This window comes from Sander lucioperca, chromosome 8, assembly GCF_008315115.2.
Source record: "Sander lucioperca isolate FBNREF2018 chromosome 8, SLUC_FBN_1.2, whole genome shotgun sequence".
In the NCBI taxonomy this organism is placed as follows: Eukaryota; Metazoa; Chordata; class Actinopteri; order Perciformes; family Percidae; genus Sander; species Sander lucioperca.
Window position 1 is genome coordinate 722,603 of NC_050180.1, and position 23,265 is coordinate 745,867.

General features: G+C 40.7%; 1 protein-coding gene across 1 annotated transcript in view; it reads left to right on the forward strand.

The window, feature by feature from the left end:
* The first annotated feature begins 1,451 nt into the window (after positions 1-1,451).
* The window catches only part of LOC116050365 (synaptic vesicular amine transporter-like), a 38,851-nt gene continuing 17,037 nt past the window's right edge, over positions 1,452-23,265 (forward strand). The window contains exons 1-8 of the mRNA XM_031300369.2: positions 1,452-1,643; positions 1,763-1,944; positions 11,965-12,301; positions 15,143-15,201; positions 15,301-15,384; positions 16,392-16,484; positions 17,082-17,171; positions 18,972-19,015. Coding sequence (XP_031156229.2) covers positions 1,812-1,944; positions 11,965-12,301; positions 15,143-15,201; positions 15,301-15,384; positions 16,392-16,484; positions 17,082-17,171; positions 18,972-19,015 — 840 coding nt within the window. The 5' untranslated portion in view covers positions 1,452-1,643; positions 1,763-1,811. The remainder of the gene's footprint in view (positions 1,644-1,762; positions 1,945-11,964; positions 12,302-15,142; positions 15,202-15,300; positions 15,385-16,391; positions 16,485-17,081; positions 17,172-18,971; positions 19,016-23,265) is intronic.

Consider the following 23,265-nt stretch of genomic DNA (forward strand, 5'->3'; position numbering starts at 1 on the left):
CATGATGAAATTGCCTTAAAGTTACATAATACTTTTACATAATACTAGCTTTAAGAAATCAAGTTGCAGTCTAAAATCAGGTATCCTGGACATGATGAAATTACTTAACATTACACAATAAATTCATATTAGAGCTTCCCTCCCTCCCACATAGTTCAGACAGGCCATTGTCAGATGACTGTCATGCTTTATGATTGTACCATTTGGTCCTGCAACGCCTGCTGTGAATGTCTATAGGCTTGGGTGAATGCAGCTTTAAGGCACTTCCACATTGGCTTCACTTTTCATACCCGGAAGCTTCATCCTTTATTTTTATAGTTATGGTTCCAATTTCTAACACGTCTAAAAACATGAATGCAGCTTTAACTTAACTTGTTAAAATCCTTACTCAAACATTTATGGCTTTACTTTTGGTTTGGTATTGATCTAATTCAGCAGTTTTACCCAATGTCACTAATTCCATGCACAGTTCACCTCAAATAGGGTGAATTGTCCTAAAGTGGGACACTGGCTAGTCTCGCATTGCCAGACCTTCCTCAACAGCGCTGCAGAGGAAGGTCTGACTAGTCCACACAGCATTCCTGGATGGAAAAAAAAACTTTCTCTGGTTTATTGGCATTTCTTTAAACCAATCACAGTCGTCTTGGGCGGTGCTAAGCGCCGGACGGAGCCACGGTGACGCTGCAAAAAAGTCTCAGGAAGGAACTTGTTTTGGTGGAACGTGTGTACGTTCAAAAGTAGTTTTAGTCGTGCAACAGAAAACTCAGATTGGACAGATAGTCTAGCTAGCTGTCTGGATTTACCCTGCAGAGATCTGAGGAGCAGTTAACCATAGTCCTCACAAATCCACCGGAGGTTAGAACGCCAACACAAAGGAAGAGGAAGGGGACGGACATCTGGCTGAAAACAGGGACATCCGGCGGAATTCCCTGCGGCAATGGAGCAATCACAGAAGTGGAACATGGTTGATATAGACTAGTTTTTTTGTGTTGTTATGCAATATAGGGATGGTGGTTTTTGGCTTTTTGTGGTTGCACACGTGTGGATTAACAATTCATTTTAAACTGTGTAAATTGTGAAACACATCACCTACATCTATATTTGATCTTATATGCAAACCTGTTAGTTAGTGATTGGGCTTTTGGCAGTTATTGAAATCTTTAATGAAAATGTACAAAACATTATTATTATTATGATTATGATTATGATTATTATTATTATTATTATTGGTAGTATTACTATTAGTAGTAGTAGTAGTATTATTAGTATTGTCTGTTCTGACTCTTAAGATATATACATATATATATATATATATATATATATATATATATATATATATATATATAAGAAGAGTTGCGTTGAGCCCTGTTTGTGATCAAGCGAGCAGTGTGAAAGCTCTCACGGTGGCATCAGCTCAGTATTGATCCATCATCATTACAGCCGAGCGTTAGGCTTTGTGTGTGCTGTCCATTGTTTGGGCTGATCTAATCGAGTTGCGGTTTGGATGTGTGAAGGTAGGTCTGACGGGGACCCACACACATAAAGGTTGAGTGACGTCAGCGGTGGCTCCAGTCAGTAGAAAAACAGCATCCCGTCCTCCCGCCGCGCTGCTGCCACTGCTGTTGGCCCCCTGCGCATCCCAGGTAAGATGCTCTGCAGCTCTGCCTCACATTCTCAGCAGTTTATCCACCACTTCACATAGACTGGGAGGGTTATTTGTTAAAGTTACTGACCAGTCATTGGCACTTGTGTCTCTCTCCAGGAGGTTCTGTCGTCCGTTCTATTGCCCTGCTCTTTTCGGGACTAACACCATGGGGAGACTGGATGCGCTTCGGCAGTTTAGTTTGATCAAATGGCTCCGAGAGGAGAGACAGTCGAGGAAACTGAGTCTCTTCATTGTTTTCGTCGCTCTGCTCTTGGATAACATGCTGCTGACTGTAGTCGGTAGGTACACTCCTACTTCTCTCGTTTTCTTCTTTGCAACAGGTAGTCCAGTTCCCCAGGTCTGTCCAGAGATGCCCAGTGTCTTTAGCTCCAGTCAGTCAGCCAGCAGATCAGCGCAGTGTGCGGACTCAACCCTCCATCAAACCCCTCATAATCATGTGTCCATATTATATGTCTGGAATATAGGGAAAGTGGCAGGTGACCAAAGTGAACATTATTATTGTCATTATTACATTTAACTTTCAAATCGAATAGCCTTATATCCTTGACATCGAATTACTGAAAAACTACAAAATCAGATGTGAGCTCAGCTAACCCTGCATCTGACAGTGGCAGAGAGATACCATCCCATAATAACTGCGGTCAAGCCAGCCGACACTCGGATCTCCGTGGTCAACTCAGCCGACACTAAACTTGTAATGCGCTCTTATTCCGGCACGCGTGGTAAATGCATTCAAACGGCCGAGATCGAGTAGCGAAGTTGGCGAGATGATACACATTGGACTACTTCCGGTTTTCAAAATAAGATGTTAATACAAAGTACATATAAAAACTAGTAATGGATTATATTCACCAGAAGTAAAATACATGTAACCTGTGTCTGTCCATTATACAAAACAAATGAGTGAATTGTGAAAGGAATGTATAGTTTGAGTTTACAAGAATACAACAATAATTCCAGACTGAATTATTTCAGGGGACACCTCTGACTACACCCATATTTAAAATCAGGCAATTAAACGGTATCAATTTGGGGATTTTTGGAAGCAAAGTCCCATACTTCTGCTGTAAAATGACTCAAAATATGAATTTGGAGGTGCTATAAAAAGACTTTGGTCCATAGTTCCAGGCAATGACTGACATATTTGAGTACAAGGCATCACTTAATACTGTCATACTGAAAATCAAACAATTTTACTGTATAATTTTGAAGATTTTTGGAAGCAAAGTCCCATACTTCTGCTGTAAAATGACTCAAAATATGAATTTGGAGGTGCTATAAAAAGACTTTGGTCCATAGTTCCAGGGAATGACTGACATATTTGAGTACAGGGAATCACTTAATATTGTCGTACTGAAAATCAAACAATTTTACTGTATAATTTTGAAGATTTCTGGATGCAAAGTCCCATACTTCTGCTGTAAAATGACTCAAAATATGAATTTGGAGGTGCTATAAAAGGACTTTGGTCCATAGTTCCAGGCAATGACTGACATATTTGAGTACAGGGCATCACTTAATATTGTCATAGTGAAAATCAAACAATTTTACAGCAGAAGTATGGGACTTTGCTTCCAGAAATCTCCAAAATTATACAGTAAAAATGTTTGATTTACAGTATGACAGTATTAAGTGATGCCCTGTACTCAAATATGTCAGTCATTCCCTGGAACTATGGACCAAAGTCTTTTTATAGCACCTCCAGTTTCATATTTTGAGTCATTTTACAGCAGAAGTATGGGACTTTGCTTCCAGAAATCTTCAAAATTATACAGTACAATTGTTTGATTTTCAGTATGACAATATTAAGTGATTCCCTGTACTCAAATATGTCAGCCATTGCCTGGAACTATGGACCAAAGTCTTTTTATAGCACCTCCAAATTCATATTTTGAGTCATTTTACAGCAGAAGTATGGGACTTTGCTTCCAGAAATCTCCAAAATTATACAGTAAAATTGTTTGATTTTCAGTACGACAATATTAAGTGATTCCCTTTACTCAAATATGTCAGGCATTGCCTGGAACTATGGACCAAAGTCTTTTTATAGCACCTCCAAATTCTTATTTTGAGTAATTTTACAGCAGAAGTATGGGACTTTGCTTCCAGAAATCTCCAAAATTATACAGTAAAAATGTTTGATTTACAGTATGACAGTATTAAGTGATGCCCTGTACTCAAATATGTCAGTCATTCCCTGGAACTATGGACCAAAGTCTTTTTATAGCACCTCCAGTTTCATATTTTGAGTCATTTTACAGCAGAAGTATGGGACTTTGCTTCCAGAAATCTTCAAAATTATACAGTACAATTGTTTGATTTTCAGTATGACAATATTAAGTGATTCCCTGTACTCAAATATGTCAGCCATTGCCTGGAACTATGGACCAAAGTCTTTTTATAGCACCTCCAAATTCATATTTTTAGTCATTTTACAGCAGAAGTATGGGACTTTGCTTCCAGAAATCTCCAAAATTATACAGTAAAATTGTTTGATTTTCAGTACGACAATATTAAGTGATTCCCTTTACTCAAATATGTCAGGCATTGCCTGGAACTATGGACCAAAGTCTTTTTATAGCACCTCCAAATTCTTATTTTGAGTAATTTTACAGCAGAAGTATGGGACTTTGCTTCCAGAAATCTCCAAAATTATACAGTAAAAATGTTTGATTTACAGTATGACAGTATTAAGTGATGCCCTGTACTCAAATATGTCAGTCATTCCCTGGAACTATGGACCAAAGTCTTTTTATAGCACCTCCAGATTCATATTTTGAGTCATTTTACAGCAGAAGTATGGGACTTTGCTTCCAGAAATCTCCAAAATTATACAGTAAAATTGTTTGATTTTCAGTATGACAATATTAAGTGATGCCCTGTACTCAAATATGTCAGCCATTGCCTGGAACTATGGACCAAAGTCTTTTTATAGCACCTCCAAATTCATATTTTGAGTCATTTTACAGCAGAAGTATGGGACTTTGCTTCCAGAAATCTCCAAAATTATACAGTAAAATTGTTTGATTTTCAGTACGACAATATTAAGTGATTCCCTTTACTCAAATATGTCAGGCATTGCCTGGAACTATGGACCAAAGTCTTTTTATAGCACCTCCAAATTCATATTTTGAGTCATTTTACAGCAGAAGTATGGGACTTTGCTTCCAGAAATCTCCAAAATTATACAGTAAAATGTTTGATTTTCAGTATGACAGTATTAAGTGATGCCCTGTACTCAAATATGTCAGTCATTCCCTGGAACTATGGACCAAAGTCTTTTTATAGCACCTCCAGTTTCATATTTTGAGTCATTTTACAGCAGAAGTATGGGACTTTGCTTCCAAAAATCCCCAAATTGATACCGTTTAATTGCCTGATTTTAAATATGGGTGTAGTCAGAGGTGTCCCCTGAAATAATTCAGTCTGGAATTATTGTTGTATTCTTGTAAACTCAAACTATACATTCCTTTCACAATTCACTCATTTGTTTTGTATAATGGACAGACACAGGTTACATGTATTTTACTTCTGGTGAATATAATCCATTACTAGTTTTTATATGTACTTTGTATTAACATCTTATTTTGAAAACCGGAAGTAGTCCAATGTGTATCATCTCGCCAACTTCGCTACTCGATCTCGGCCGTTTGAATGCATTTACCACGCGTGCCGGAATAAGAGCGCATTACAAGTTTAGTGTCGGCTGAGTTGACCACGGAGATCCGAGTGTCGGCTGGCTTGACCGCAGTTCATAATAGGCCTAGCTACTGATATACTCTCTTAAATGAAGTGTGTATTTCAACATGAGCGGAGTTCAGGTGGTAAAGTAACAATAGACCGTAGGTAGGCTATTCAAATACAGTGTATTGATGGTAATTCTGTCATTTTCCAACTCATTCTCGTAGCCTATAGGCGACAAGCGCGTAATCGCCGACGGGGACGGGCTCACGTCATCCCCAATATGAGAAACGGAAAAGTGTCCCCTCCAATATTTGTTATTATGATATCAAATTCCTCCAAGAGCCAAAAGAAAGATCAATGTCCAGTTAAACGGCTCCAAAGCTCTTGGTGCTCTCTGGAGCAGCCGTGAACAGCAGCTGTCCGCGTGCACGTTCACAGCTGATCACTCACGGGTCTACATCACAGCTCAAACACTCCAATGTTCAATATAACCCAGTGTGTTACTGCTGCTGATGCTCTGAACACTGGCTCTGTCTGTGTGTGTGTGTGTGTGTGTGTGTGTCATTATCATCCCAATCATTTCCACAGCACCCTTTGAAATACCTTTCATTCTTTTCTAAAATATCATATATTAGGTATTTTGATGATATAAAATGCATCTAATATAATAAATATTTCTATTGATTCTTCCTTAAAAACATAGTTTACATCATTACTAATGGGTATAAAATAATAGTTTAAAGGTTTTTGACAAGTTGTGTTACGTCTGTAGGCAATCAGATACGTCTTTGTTGGATCACTGAGTCAGACCTGCAGCTTCCACACACTCTGCATCTGTTTCTGACAGCTGGAACCATTCTCATCTATTCATAGAACTTTATAGAGACAAGATCTTGAATTAAGGCTGTTAAAGCAGATCGCTCCACTAGTATGAAGCAGACCTTGGCACGTGATGCACAATTATTGAAAATGGTTGAATTGAATCATTGAAAATAACCTAAAGAGAGAAAATGACATCTGTTGGTTACATGCAGCCTTTAAAGTCTAACCCACATTAATGTTCAATCACTGCAGTATTCAAAATCGTAGATCATATTTCATTTCCACTATCACAATAATTTATACTATTTGGACATTGTATGGATGACAGTGCCATCCATGCAAATTCAATATATGAATATATTATTCATATTTTTTATAATTCCTTTATTTCTGTTACAAAATGTAAAATGTAAAAATTATGTAGAGTTATATATCATTTTATTTTTGTAGCTTTAGTTCTACACTACCAATGCCAACAGTTTCTGTCTGGCTAATACTTTATAATCTCAAGGCTTAACTCTATTAGTAACCAATCACACAAACTCATATTTTAAAGAGGGGTTCACCAACAGACCGTGTTAACTATGTGTTGATTGACATTTGTTTAAGGGTGTTGCATCATGAAGAGGGCAAACTGACAAAGCGTGTCCAGGAGCAGCAGCAGAACACAATGGGCCAACAATTTTGTTGATGCGTTTGTTATTCAATGTCTGTCATGTGAGAAAATAGAACATGTTTCCGTGAAGAATCAAAAAAGGCAGATTGTTTTTTTTAATACCAGTTCCCTCAACCTGGTTTGTCTCGCCGAATCACTCTGAAGAGGTTTGCTGTACAAATGTCTTTATTTTCTGTTACAAGCAGCAACATTTGCCCGTGAGCGTGTTTCTGCCTGCCTGCATCACGTCATGAGCAGTGCTATATTACTCCCTCTTACATAAAGTTCCACTCAGCAATATAATAGAATGTCAGGGTGTGGGGTCGCCCCGTGGCTTTGGGGTTTTGGGTGCTGACCATGAAAAGCAAACCGGGAACCTTTGTTGCATGTTGCTCTGAGCTTCTTCCTACTCTCATTTCCTGTCACCTCTCTGCTTAAAACTCCCTAATAAAGCCATAAAATTCACAAAAATGCCATAAAAACAGAGTGCCAGCTTTTTGCACAGTAGAAGATGAATTATATGAAACATTTAGTCTGAAGCACTGAATGATCAGCCCTATGGCTACACTTATGGCCACACCATTCCATCAAAAGGAAATGATTTAGATGTACAGTAATCTGTATTGTTTCCCCCAAATTCAGCCTGAACTTCTGAAACTTCTCCCACCACCCAGTACAGTGGAGGTGAATTGAATCTTTCGTGGTAGTCAAAGCTGTGAAATGTCACGTATCGGTTTTTTTACCAGCAACATAATCCACTGGGCTCCCTGTCAACAGTTCCTATGATTACTGTCAATACCAAGGACGATTGTAGAGGAGGCGTGACATTGTTTCTGGAAAGGCATGATGTTTTTCTGCATTCATTCAAATGTTAAAGAGCAACTATTATACAACTTTTCTGGTCTTAGTTTTTGGATCAGGACCCCTATAGAGCAGCCAGTCATGATTCACCTCACAATAAACTTTGTAGAATGTCGGGAAACTCTTCCCGTCATCTGCAGCTCCTCTGAAAGCTTGGTTTAGGTTCCACCTCCCCCTTGCCCTCCCTCGCCCCCCCCCCTCCAGCCAAGCCCACTCTGTTGTAATTGGTCATCTTCCGGGTCTGAGCTGGAGCAGCATGACCATCTAGGGAAGTCCGTTTCACTGACATAGACAAATCCAGGAAATTGAAAGAGTCCACTGAGACAAGCTGCCTGCAGGACTCATGTCTAAATGCATTTGCCTAATTATTTTACACTTTGGTATTGTTTAACATGACTATACAACATTATAACAACATAATATGTGCTTTTTAACCTTTGGTGCTTTGGGCACCACAAAAGAATTCCATTCACTTCTATTGTATTAGGTGGTGGCAGAAGAAGGGCTGATATCTGAGACTAGCTGCAAGAATAGACACCATCAGGGCTAAGTGAGAAATGTGGGCATAATTATAATTATATCGCAGATTTCCTTGGATTGTGGTGGCACCTAAATCGTGGTTGAAGCTGCTGCCGTGGTCCTGCTCTACGCCCTGCTACGCCCTGCACTGCTACTACTATTAATACTAGTCAAAGTTCTATTATCCTTATTAGGGCCCGAGCGCAGACAGCGGCGAAGGCCCTACTGAAACTGAAGGAATTAAAATTACTGCAAATGAATTGGCTTTTTGAGGGGCTTAACATATTCAAAAACTCATCAAAATTGGCGGTCGCATCAAGTCTGGTGAAAACTTACGTATTTGGCTTACAAAAATGGCTCGCTAGCGCCCCCTACAAAGTTACAAAAATTGAGCCCCTGCAGTGTGTTTAACATAGACTCATGAAACTTGGTACACATGTGTATCATGTCAAGATGTACAAAAAACGTCATTGTAGCTACACCCTAAACCCAAAAGGAAGTCCGCCATTTTTATTTAAAAGTTCGAAATTAGTGCGATTTCCACATGTCATACTTTAACGAACTCCTCATAGTGATTTCATCCGATCAACTTCAAATTCGGTCTGTGCCATCTTAAGACGTTACAGATGAAAAGTTATTAAAAGAAAAACTTTCCGTCAAACGGTGTGGGCGTGGCGTGGCAGCCATTTTGAGTGTTTAGTAGCGATGAACAAAGAAATTGTTGTAACTTGAGTGTACGTTGTCGTATCTGCCCGAACTTTCTCACGATTGACAAGGGTCCAGGTCTGAGGACACCTACAGGCCAATATTTACTTTTGGTCATAGCGCCCCCCGCTGGCAACAGGAAATGCGCCTTATATGACAAATATCCGATTTACATGAAACTTATAATGTGTGGTCGATATGTGATACTGAGCCGCCCCCTATATTTTAATCACGCCCACTTACTGAGGCCTTACCTTTCATAACATTTGAATCGTTTAAGGTAAACCCTTGTGTGAGGTATCGTTGAACTCAGCAGAGACTTCCTTTTTCATTGGTGATGGTTTGACCAGCCCCTTATGCTTAAGCCACGCCCCCTTTCATAACTAGTGACCCATTTAAAGTAGAGTCTTGTGTGAGGTGTCATTGAACTCAGCAGAGAGTTTGTTTTTGATTTGTGATGGTTTAGCCCGCCCCCTATGCTTAAGCCATGCCCCTTTCATAACTGGTGACCCGTTTAAGGTAGAGTCTTATGTGAGGTATCAATGAACTCAGCAGAGACTTTCTTCTTTATTGGTGATGGTTTGGCCCGCCCCCTATGCTTAAGCCACGCCCCTTTCATAACATTTTAACCGTTTAAGGTAGAGTCTTGTGTGAGGTATCATTGAACTCAGCAAAGAGTTCCTTTTTAATTGGTGACGGTTTGCCCCGCCCCATATGATCAAGCCACGCATCCGTTAATAAGTACTGACCCGTTTCTTGTACATTATTGCGTGTGGTATCATTGATCTCAACAGAGAGTTCTGTTTTCATTGGTCATGGATTGGTCCGCCCCATATGCTTTAGCCACGCCCCCTTTCACAGCTAATGAACTGTATGACGTACAGTCTTGTGTGAGGTATCATTGAACTCAGCAGAGAGTTCCTTCTTCGTTGGTGATTGTTTGGCCCGCCCTTCTGTGCTTAACCACGCCCCCTTTCATAACTGGTGACCCATTTATGGTAGAGTTTTATGTGAGGTATCAATGACGTAGAGTCTTGTGTGAGGTATAGTTGAACTCAGCAGGGAGTTCCCTTTTCATTGGTGACGATTTGCGGTGTCTTAGTGCCGCACAAATGCATGGTCGCAAGGAGCGGCGTCCGCCAGTAACCCCGACGCGCGCAGAGGCACGAGGGCCCATCCATCGCTGCTTGCAGCTTTAATTAGGGCCTGAGCGCCAACAGCGGTGAAGGCCCTATTGAAACTGAAGGAATTATTATTATTACACGAAATGAATTGGCTTTTTGAGGGGCTTAACATATTCAAAAACTCACCAAAATTGGCGGTCGCATCAAGTCTGGTGCAAATTTACGTATTTTAAGGGTTTTGGGAATAGGCACACAAAAATGGCTCGCTAGCACCCCCTACAAAGTAAAAAGAAATTGAGCCCCTGCAGTACGTTTAACGTAGACTCACAAAAGTTGGTACACATATGTAACGTGTCAAGCTGTACAAACAAAATCATTGGAGCCATACCCTAAACCCAACAGGAAGTCCACCATTTTGATTTCAAAGTTCGAAATTAGTGCGATTTTGGCCATTTCCACATGTCGTACTTTAACGAACTCCTCCTAGAGATTTCATCCGATCAACTTCAAATTCAGTCTGTACCATCTCAACACCTTAAAGATGAAAAGCTATTAAAAGAAAAACTTTTCGTCAGACGGTGTGGGCGTGGCGTGGCGGCCATTTTGAGTGTTTAGCAATGAACGAGAAAGTGGCTGTAACTACAGTGTACATTGTCATATCTGCTTGACATTTCCCACAATCAACAAGGGTCCAGGCCTGAGGACATAAACAGGCCAATATTGACTTTTGGTCATAGCGCGGGGGGCGCTGGCAATAGGAAATCAGCCTTATATGACAAACATCATCCAATTTACATGAAACTTATCATGTGTGGTTACATGTGATACTGAGCCGCCCCCTATGCTTTAGCCCCGCCCCCTTTCACATTTAATGAACTGTATGGCGTAGAATTTTGTGTGATGTATCGTTGAACTCGGCAGGGAGTTCCCTTTTCATTGGTGATGATTTGCCCCACCTCATATTCTTAAGCCACACACTCTTTAATAACTAATGACACGTTTCTTGTACGCTATTGTGTGAGGTATCATTGAACTCAGCAGAGAGTACCTTATTCATTGGTGATGGTTTGGCTTGCCCCCCTATGCTTAAGCCACGCCCCTTTCATAACTGGTGACCTGTTTAAGGTACAGTCTTATGTGAGGTATCAATGAACTCAGCAGAGACTTTCTTTTTAATTGGTAAAGGTTTGCCCTGATCCCTATGCTTAGGCCACGCCCCCTTTCACAGCTAATGAACTGTATGATGTAGAGTCTTGTGTGCAGTATCATTGAACTCGGCAGGGAGTTCCCTTCTCATTGGTGACGATTTGCAGTGTCTGAGTGCCATGCAAATGCACGGTTGCAAGGAGCGGCATCCACCAGTAACCCTGACACGTGCAGAGGAGCGAGGGCCCGTCCATCACTACTTGCAGCTTTAATTGTTATTGTAACTGCCACTGTTCATCATTCCAACTGCTATAATTATTATGAATCATATTTCTATATATCTGTATCAGTGTCTCTGTGTCCCAACCGGCAGCGGCAGATGGCTGCCCACCAAGAGCCAGGTTCTGTCTGATTTCTGCCTGTTTAAAGGAAGTTTTTCCTCACCACTGTCACACCAAATGCTTGCTCTTGGGGGGAATTGTTGGGTCTTTGTAAATTATAGTATGGTCTAGACCTACTCTACCTGTAAAGTGTCTTGAGATGACTGCTGGTATTATTTGACACTAAAAAGTTGAATTTAATTCTTTTTTCTTTTCTTTACTTTTCTTTCGTAATGTGGTCATGGAGGTCTCTTTCTTTCTTTAGGTTAGTGCTTGTGATTAGCCCTCTTGTTCTCTGCTGACAAATGTTGCCGTAACATCTGGAATAGCATCATGCAGTCTGTCAGTGGTCGTGTCATATTTCATTGCCTCGATCTCCTCTCACCTCTTTATGCCCTCTAGTTCCCATCATCCCCAGCTACCTGTACACTCTGGATGAGTCAACAGACGTGGTGTTGAAGAACAGCACCGCGTCACAGCTGGCAGCTCCAGGGACCTTTCACAGCATTGTGTCCTTATACGACAACACCGTGAGGTCTTCAGGTTCCAACGCCACAGCCAGGTCTCCGGACCTGGTCCCTATGGCCCCTGCTGCCACAGAGCTGCCACACAACATCTCTGACTGCCCCCAGTCTGCCAGCACGCTGGTCAATGAGAATGTCAAAGTGGGACTGCTGTTCGCCTCCAAGGCCATCGTACAGCTGATTATCAACCCCTTCATAGGCCCTCTCACAAACAGGTAGGTTTTTCTCTTTGTGTCTCTGTGTGGATATATTTAATATGTAGCATTTACAGCAGGGGAATTAAGGTTAAGAGTTTTCGCAGGCAACCTGGAACATTATTGTTGCTTTTGTAATAGCAGCCTGGAAATTACTGTCACAAAATCCGTTGAAGCAATCGAAATTCATGTAGTTGTCACATAATGAACAGAAAGACACAAGTTGCCTAGCATATAATTCCCTTTACTTTCTTAATCATTCAGTCATAATCAACATGAGCATAGATCTAACTTTCTGCTTCGTACTAGACTCGGTTTGTTGCTGTCACCGTATTATGTGTTAAACACTGACTTTTCAGTGACCACCATCACACTCTTTCCTACTGGTTACTTTAGAAATTGCCAATTGTAACTAATGCAATGCGTCTACAACTTCAGTGTTTACCTCATTTAAATACATGTGAAAAACATATTTGCAATAACTACAATGATGCTCTATGTGGCATTTTATGACATGATGCAAGAACTGTTAAAGACACAAAAAACATTGGAGAGGAAATTATTTCATTTAAAGCCGAATAACAAAGGACAGAGCAAGACAATCACAGTATGACAGCTTTCCTTTCAGGCCACAGAGGCTTCCTGCTAGCCCAGGGCCAAATTCTCCTTTGTGTTTGGAAAGGCAGCCAGCGAGCAACACAGAATAACATGCTCTTATCTAATTCAACATCCAACAGAAATTGAAGAGAAAGAGCAGCATCAGACTCCCTTTTCAAGTTTTAGAGAGGGAAATCTAATGCTGCATATTGAAACCCTGTCAGTTTAATGTCATGTTGGTTTTGAGTGTGAATGTCATGTCAGCTCCAGATCAGAATCAGAATCAGAATCAGAAAGGGCTTTATTGCCAAGTACGTTGCACATACGAGGAATTTGTCATGGTGTTGTTGGAGCATGTCACACATTCAAATATAAGAAGGATAAAAAGAATATAAACAATATAAGTATAAACATATACACACAGTATATATTAATAACGATAAAATAAATTTAAATAAATAGTAAAATAAGTTAAACAGTAGTAAAAAGGAACGCTACAGCAGAGTAGGTACAGTGGTATGAGGAGCCAGAGGTGGGGTGTGGAGAGAGTCAGGGTGGATTCCGAGCCTTGTTTAGAAGGCTAGTGGCGGAGGGGAAAAAACTGTTTATGTGGCGTGAGGTTTTGGTCCTGATGGACCTCATCCTCCTGCCAGAGGGGAGTGGCTCAAAGAGCTTGTGTCCGGGGTGGGAGGGGTCAGCCACAATCTTTCCAGCACGCTTCAGAGTCCTGGTGGCGTATAGGTCCTGGAGCGGCAGCAGATTGCAGCCAATCACCTTCTCCAGTCAAACTGAATCAAAAACGACGGAATTCCTGATTATTCCTGATCTTGCATGGATAGCTGGATGAGTTACTCAAATTTCAGGCAGCCAATCAACAAATCGCCTTCCAAAATGTACTCGTCTCAAAGCCTTCAACTCCATTAAGGAGAACACTATTCTCATGATCACCACCAATGCAGACATTTTAAATTGAATTACTTATTGAGACCAAAACAGAGCTAAAATGTGAATAATGGTCTGTCTTTTGTTAAGCTACCAGAAACATGACTTCAAATGAATGTTAATGTGTAAATTAGTTATTGTTTGTAACACGTCAGCCATAACAACTTTATACAAATATGTCAGGTAATATGTTGGTTTGTTGCCACCTAATGGCCACATCTTTTAAATAATCATGGCTTTGCTTTAATGAACTACCTGTCTGCATCTGTTAGCCATTCAGCCAGCAGCTTAGAGACTGCTGCCATCATAGACGGCCAATGTAGCTTCAATAGTACTGCGCAGATTCTTTTGGACTAAAAATTGCAAGGAGCAGCCATTATCGTGGATTTTAGGTTTGATTTTTACTTCTTCACATTTTTAATTTTTTTGCTGCAAGCTGAGTGGCAACTAAAATCTAGAGAACTTTATATTATACATATTATTATAACAATGGGTCAAGAAAACAAAAGAATTCTGAAGAATAAAAGCTACCAGAGCAGAATGTGAGATAAATGATCAGTGGAGAGGGAGAAGCGTGGATGCTCCAACATTATTGGCACTCACCTCAAAAGCAATATTTAGTGTCTCCGATGGGCACTCAGATATGCTGTAATTGAGGCAAGGAACATTACCTGTTCTTAGTCACCTTCCCTCCTGACAGAGGACAATACAAGGCAAGTCAAGCATGTCCAGTATCTACGGGGGACACAGCTCGGTGTGCACGGCAGCTTTTAGCATTTTAATGAAAGAAGATGTTGTCATAGTCCTGTTACAATGTCAGGCTAACAGTTGTAACTTGCAAGAATGTCTCATGGAAATACAGACGTTCTTCAAATGCTTTGTGTCTGTGGTGTTAAAAAGACACTTACAGTATTTATGCAGTTTATTTGAATCATTTTGGCTCTCAGGTAATGAATCTGTACTGGTTGTGCCTTCCTTTTTGACACTTCATACACAGTTGGAGACGACCTACATCCTCCATACCTGCAATAATGTATTCAATAATGTATTCAAACTGACAGCGGATTTTAACTGTAATCCATATGCATATGTACAGCAATATAACCTTAACTGGTTGAAGCATTCCCCATTTAAATAATTAGCAGTCCTCCATAACTTCTACATTGAATCTGTTTAAGTTTCACTGCTTTAGAAAGGGACAATATGCTGGAAAGAATGAATTTCCCCTTTCAATGAAGCCATTTATTTAACCTATATGTGTGTGTAGACACCTCAAAGAATTTATAAGCTTAAATGTAGTCTTTTTTCTCTTTGTCCCTTTAGAATAGGATACCAGCTTCCCCTATTCGCTGGCTTCTGTATCATGTTCCTCTCTACTATCAGTAAGTTCCATCCAACGTCTCGTCATTATCAGAAATCTGAATGCTTGCATCATACCTGATGTTTCTGTCTGTATTTCTCTTGTTCCTGCTGCTGTGAAGTGTTTGCCCTCTCATCGAGCTACGCTCTGCTGGTTGTGGCCAGATCCCTGCAGGGTGTGGGCTCGTCCTGCTCCTCTGTGGCTGGTAAGACCCCCCTCTCTAATTCCCTGTGATGCTCATATCCAGTTGGTCATCTGTTCAGCTATTCATCTGAATACATTCATATTAATTAAAATAGACAATAAATAAATATTGGCTTGTGTTATTGAGTGAGCCTGTTATTTAAATTAGTATTGCATTATGGGTTGTTTGTAGCCTAAATGTTGCAATGCTAGACAGGGCGTGAAGACCCCGGTCCTGTCATGCGATGGAAAGAGTGTAGGGCAGGGGTCGCCAACGGTTTTTTGCGCCATATAATTCCCTCAAAGAACAGGCACAAGTGGCTTTCTTGCTACTGGTTTATTCAAAGTATCTCTCCAAATCCACCATGAAAACTAAACACACAGTATAACAATAAAAATAAAAAACAGCCCTGAATGGAAAGTTACAAGAGATGACGCCATCTGAACTATTGAACTCAGCTATCCTTGTGTCAAGTCAGTGGTTTCCTGCTGTGCACCCAAGGCGCTACAGGCTGGCACGTTTCCAGCCCCTTGTCCAGAGAGAGGATGTGCGACAGGGAGAGGTGCGAAGATCAGGGATGCTCCTTGACAGATGATAAACATGCCAGTCAAATATTAAGGGAACATACATCATATCTTTGCTTTTAGTTTGAACTTTTAACCAGTTTTGACACATTTAATACAACATTTAAAAACTAAGCATATCATGTTTCAAAGAGAATCCCTCCCCTCAGGAGACGTCTGGAAAAGCCACTGGACGCACAAAACAGACCTGACACCTGCCGGGAACAATAAGAGAAGAATGCGCCGGAGTAGAATAGTATTTAAACTGTTTAGACAAAGAATTCGGGGCTCAGTTTGCGGAGTTTTCAGAACGAAGTTGGAGTGACCGTTTACCTTCTTCTCAACAAACGAACACGCTGACAATAACTCTTATAGGACTTGCTGTATCAGTAATAGTTTTGTTGTATAAAACCTTTATGAACAAGTGATAATTCATACAGGATCTTTACATCTGTGTGTTTTCAGGAATGGGAATGCTTGCGAGTGTGTACACAGATGATGAGGAGAGAGGCCACGCTATCGGGATCGCCCTTGGGGGGCTGGCACTGGGAGTGTTAGGTATGTAAACAAGCGTACTCCAACAAAGAGACATTTCTGTAAAGGTGCCAACAGACTAAACATGGAGCGCAGGTTGAGCGTGTAACATTAATGCTGAGTCCTTATTAATACATTTTTGGAAGAAAAAAAAAGACAGCCATAACATATTGTCTACAGCTGCACTAGGCAAGCTTCTTAGCTTAACACGTCCACATCTGTTCTGAACAGAAAAAAAACATTCCCATCCTCTGTGAATTATCAATCAAAACTTCAAGAAACCATAAAGCTGCGACCAAAGACATACAAACTCATCATTCTACAACCAGTCAAAGTCTAAGCTAGTAAACATGTTTGGGGCTTAATGGGGCCATTTCATGAAACTTGTCACCCCAACATTTTTAGTACACAAGTGAAAACATATATTTCATGGTTTTAGTATACATCCCATACAAATATCTCATTTTAAAACGTGTTTTTCCTGGTACGTTTTTCAAAACTAACCTGACACACTTGTTGCAACATGAGCTGTCTTAAAAAGTTAGGTTAAAAAGCTGCATTAACTGCAGTGATATTAAATTTGATCTCTCCACAAGTGACCATGCAGTGTTTTCTCCACAGTTGGACCCCCATTCGGCAGTGTGATGTATGAGTTTGTTGGGATGACGGCTCCTTTCCTTATTCTGGCTTTCCTGGCTTTGTTTGATGGAGGTACAGTTACATTGTCTCTTACTGTACAGCCAAACCAAGAATAGTCACTGTAGAAGGAATGTTAAAGATAATGTGTGAGTTCAACATTGTTGAACACAATTCCATACATTTTTGAAATACTATGTATTCTCTTAGATACAGAGGTGGAAAGTAACAAAATACATTTACTCACCTTACTGTATTGAGTAGTTTTGTTGTGTATTTTGTATTTTTCAATTAGTTTTTAAAATCGGTATTTTAAAATGTACTTGATTACGTTTTGAGTGAAATATTGTATTTCGCTACATTACAAATCCCATCCGTTACTGAGTAAAAAAACAACTTACGACTAACGAAAACCGAAAGGAAGAAAACAAATAGCGTATGGAACAACTACACCAGACCTGGGCATTCTTTTTTTGTGCGAACGTATGCAGCTTCTTCTTCTCTGGTTAAAAGTCTCAATTCAAAAGAAGTAGAAGAAGAACTGCAGGGTCGGACGGTCGGACCTTCTTTTACTGTCTATGGGTTCGCGAGCCGCGAACTGAGTGGGAGACGTTAGCATGGACGTGAATGAGCTGTTATCCCTCAAAAATGTCAGCTCGTGGGAAAGAAAAAAGGTTGATATAGAGTGCCGAGTTTTTAACCAAACATTCTAAGTATTTATTTTCTGAAGTCAAAGGTTAAGCCGTGTGCTTAGTTTGCGGAGAACAGATTGCTGTGTTAAAGGATTATAATTTGAATCGCCATACATACTAAACACACAGAGAAATACAACAACTTGACTGATGCAGAGCGGGCACGGACATCTGAAGCTTTGCTAGTTACGCTGCAAAAGCAACAAGGCATCCAGGGATGCAGAAGTCAAGACCAGCTTTGTGATATCCCACAAAATTGCCAAAAACAGTGAGCCATTTTCTGAAGGGGAGTTTATTAAAGAGTGTTTGGTGGACTCTGCTGCGCTAATATACCCAGAGAAAAAAAAAGACGTTTGAGAACGTGCCGCCTGACATAAAATTAATATTGAGCTGAATTGAGTTTAGCCTATTGGTCCGGCCCTCCACAACAGTCCCTGTTTCTCATGTGACCCCTTGGGAAAATGAATTGCCCCCCTGACGTAGGACAACGTATGTAGGACACTGGCTTAATTAATTCACATACATCTAGTTAGCTCATACTGGCTACTTAGGTGTGTAGAAGCTAGCTGCTAGTCTGGGCTGTGAACATTAGGGTCTAACCCATTTATGGAGTCTAAACACGTGATTTGGCCTTGATTTTCATTATAACTGTTGTTTGTGTTTGTGAGGAAAAGAAGGATGGCCCTCAGAACTAACAATGTATGGTACTTTCACTTTCAATTGATTTTTTGAAAACGTTTTATGGGATGGTCTGAACAAAAATTGCACATTATACCTTTCTAAGGGTCTTAAATGTCATCTGTGACATGTGTTATGTTGTTATTACATGTGTATACATTTGTATAGATGTTCATACATTTGTATAGACTTTTCTTTAATTAAAAACAAAATAGTTTTGGGTTTATGACCCCTTGTCCTATATACACTACATGGGAGCGATCCCCCCGACCCGTTTTACAGTTTATTTTTTTATGTAACTAAGTAACTTTTACTTAAAGTACATTTTAAATGAACTACTTAGTACTTTTATTTGATTCATTTTTCAAATAGGTAATTGTACTTTATTGTAATATTTCATCACAGTATTGGTACTTTTACTTGAGTATAATATTTTAGTACTTTTTCCACCTCTGCTTAGATATCAAAGGCTTACATTGAGTTAATTCAATGTGTGTCTTTACAGCTCTGCAGCTCGTTGCTCTTCAGCCCACCAAGGTGGAACCAGAGGTGAGTGTGTTTGCATGATCATTCATTTCTTAAAGCGTATTACTTCTATAGGATGACCTTTACAGTTGCTGAACATTTCAAAGAAGTTTTTATGGCATTTTTTTCTTAATTGGGTCATCAGAATCAGAATCACAATCACTTTATTCGCCAAATGCATCAGCAGACACACAGGAATTTGACATGGCAATCAGTAACACAGAGCTTGACAAACAGTATATGCGCATAGCTGCATGGACATGCTTAAAAACAATCAATAATAAAATAGTCCAAAGATAAAATAGTAACGTTGGGGGGGGCACACTGATCTGCTATTCAAAAGGGAAATGGCTCTTGGAAAAAAGCTATTGAGGTGGCGTGAGGTCCTTGTCCTCATCGCCCTGTACCTTCTTCCTGAGGGAAGCAGCCTAAAAATGTCACTTGCTGGATGGGACTGATCAGCAACAATTTTAGCTGCCCTCCTCCTGACTCTGGCCTCATACAGGTCACTGATTGACAGCTGCCTCTGTCCAGTCAGCCTCTCTGCTGTGCGCACAATGCGCTGCAGTCTGTTCTTCGCCTGGGCCAATGCTGATGCAAACCATACAGAAATGGATGTTGACAGAAGACTTTCCACAGTGGCTCTGTACAACCTAGACCGAACAGAGCTGGAGACGTTCAGTTTGGTTAACTGCCTTAGGAAAAACATTCCACTGTAAGCCCTCTTAATAATAGAGGAACTGTTTTCCTCCCATTTCAGGTTGTTTGTGATGATAGTGCCTAAGAATTTAAATGACTCCACCTCCTTCACAACAGAGCTCTTGATGGTTAGGGGTGAGAGAGAGGAGGGGGATCTGCAGAAGTCTATCGCCATTCCCACTGTCTTTTGTTGGTTAAGCTCCAGATTGTTATTGTCACACCATCCAACCAAATGAGACACTTCCTGCCTATAAGCAGACTCGTCATTGTCCTTAATAAGGCCGACCAAGATGGTATCGTCTGCAAATTTAATCAACTTGATGGAACTGCTGTTGGAAGTGCAATCATTGGTGTACAGTGAGTAGAGAAATGGTGACAGCACGCACCCTTGAGGTGCTCCAATGTTGGTGTACTGGGGATTATACATGTGCTGGCCAAGCCATACCTGCTGTTGTCTATTGCTGAAAAAATCCATTATCCAGCGGCAGATAGAGGGTTCCACCCCCATCAGTGACAGCTTCCACCGTAGCCGCTTGGGTAGGATGGTGTTAAAGGCGGTACTGAAATCCACAAACAGCATCCTTACATAGGAGCCAGGAGAGTCTAGGTGGTCCAGAGCATAATGCAGGCCTAAGTTAACTGCATCATCCACTGAGTGGTTTGCCCTGTAAGCAAACTGCAGTGGATCAAGATGATGACAGACCTCCGTCGTATCAGCGGCAGTTGGTAGTTGAGTCACCCAAGAATAGGGGGCTTTGAGCCGGGTACAGGGCACTAAGAGTTGTACCCGGCTACATAGTACGTCTACGTCTATGTCTACGTCTACGTCTATGTTTCGGCGGACACTACGGTTGAGTTTAGGCGACAAAAAGTAAGCGTCATGCGGCAACGACAGTTAAGTTTAGGCACAAAACGACTCCCCAGCTTGAACGTGTTGTGTTTTATGACAATTATTTAAGTAATAAATGGAAAGCATTTTCAAATATATATCGTCACCCCTTTTTTGGTGCTGATCAGAAAATGTATCCGATTGATCCGATCCGTGACTCAAGGCTGATTTAACAATGGAAGGTCCCATGGATGTCAGTCACGTTTGTCTGCTTCTCCATGCTTATTCCTCTGCATGGAGTTTTGTAATTGTAGCAAGGTGATCTGGGCAGGGTGGAAACAACAGTATGGAGCCATTAGGATTAAAGAGAGTGAAAAGCACTTCACGGTGGCTTCAATCAACTCATTAGACATAGTTTTTGAACACTAATTAATGACTGCTTCAGAAACGAGAGAAAGAGTGCTCTGCTGCTTCTTTTCAGGATGACACATGATCTGATATATGAGCGGAGATACTAACCAAACAGATCTACTGATGGAAGCAAAGCCAGAGATAATCTGTTTCGGGTGATTAGCAGATGCTTTCACCTTTTCAGTATTCTTCATTTAATGCATTTCTAAAAAATGCCCAGGGGCCTGATTAGACATTTCAATTAGGTTCCACAGAGGCTTGCTGAATGTGGTACTTTTTAGGGTACCGACTGAAAAAAACGTGCATGTTCAACACATGCTTACACACATGCAACACATGCAACGCTTGGTCAGGGGCCTTTGGCGATTGTTACTGACGCAAAAGTCTCCTTTAGCGTCTAGTCTTTTGGCGTCATATTTAGATGCGTTTGGTCAGGACCCTTGGCTTACCAGTCCCTCCAGAAAAACGTGATTATGCAATCGCATAATTCAATGCATAATCAGCCAAAGTCTGCATTTTTATGTGGGGGCCGCATTTTTTCCAATACGTCGCACTTTCGCTGCATAAATTGCCGATTTCCATTTCCATGCAAAATATGCAGCGCTTGCATGATTTCATAATCCCCGCAATTTCATTGCAAAAAAGTCACATATATCTTAGCAGAAAGTTGAAAGATGTTGCGTTTACTTCACACAAGAGCAGACATTTTCCCCTGTTGCCATGGGAACGTTATGAAGTGACGTAATTACGCGACGTGAACATCATCGAAAAGCTGCAAACTCCACGATGAAGCCATGATGAAACCGCATTTTTTGCAAGTTCCCGCAATTTTTGCAAGATCCTGCAATTTCATTGCATAAAATTGCATAAATATCCCACATATTCCATCGCAATTTTTAAGAAAACGTGCCGCATAATCAAGGATTTTTGCCCGCAACAATCACAAAAAAACTCTTTTTCTGGAAGGACTGGCTTACGTTTAACTGACATGCGGGACAATAATGGGACAGTTGAGTTTAGGTAAAGATGGTGGGTGGGGTTACAAATAGTGCTGTCAAATGATTAAAATATGTAATCGCGATTAATCGCATTAATGTCATAGTTAACTCACAATTAATCGCAATTAATCACACATTTTTATCTATTCTAAATGTCCCTAGATTTCTTTTTGTCCAATTATTTTTTTCTCTTTTTAATGCTCTTATCAACATGGAAAAGTGGATCGGCTTGCTTTGTGCAAATGTGCTTCTGTCTGAAGTCATCCATTGTCGGCTGGCTTTGACAAGGGGGCGGAGAATTCGCATCAGCTGTGTGCTTGGCCATAAGCTGTGTGCTTGGCCATCAAGTGGTATTTCAGACTGGACGTGCTGTGATGATAGCTCAGTTCACAACGACAAAACACACAGATCACTTTGGTCTTGTCAATGTAACCATTTGGCAACTTTTTAAAAGTAAACTTTCCATTCAGAATCTTATTGGCATCCATTTCGGCGTCTCGCGCTGGCCATCCACTCAAAACGTAACGTTAGCCTACTACTCTTTGGCCGGCTCCAAGCCCAAACAGGTGTGTGTGGCGTGCCTGTTGTTTTGTTTCCGATCTAGCTAGATCCGGTGTGGTGTTGTAGTTTTTCTAACGTTACTAGTTGTTGCAACAACATGTGAAAAAAACTAAAAAGTTTGCTAGGCGAAAAAGAACGTTAATCTCGCGCTAAAAAAATTGACGCCGTTAAAATGGGTTTGCGTTAACGTCGTTAATAACGCGTTTAACTGACAGCAATAGTTACAAAATGTACGTTTCAGTGAGCGTGTCTACAGCAAAGCTGGAAGAGTTAGAAATGAATACTGGACTTAAATCCTCCACTGTGGATGCTGTGCTCTTTACTCCACAATGCTCTGTAAGAGACTGGGCTTCTTGCTGTAGCGTTGATTTGTTCAGATTGTATCGCCCGTTTTGTTTTTCTACACGTCGTTGCGAGCAGCAGCAGCCTGCCTCCGCTTGTCAAAAATGCCTTTTCACAGTAGTGGTGATAATAAACATTTAAACTAACATTGTTATATGCTTGAAGTGTTTTATATCTATGGATTTCATTGAAGGCAAGTCAAGTGTTGATTTGAGAGGCTAAATTGATCAAACATTTGGTCAACTCTCTGTCAGCCACTGGCTACTTGGTCGTCACTTTAAAAAAACATAACCATTAATTTAACAAGGCTGGGGCCTGAGCATTTTGGGTCAGGGCCGGGCTAGGGTCTACATTTTAAACCCGTGCAGGGCTCTATCATTGGGTACCGACACCATATTTCAGGTACCGGTTAAAATGTGAACGGTACCTACGTT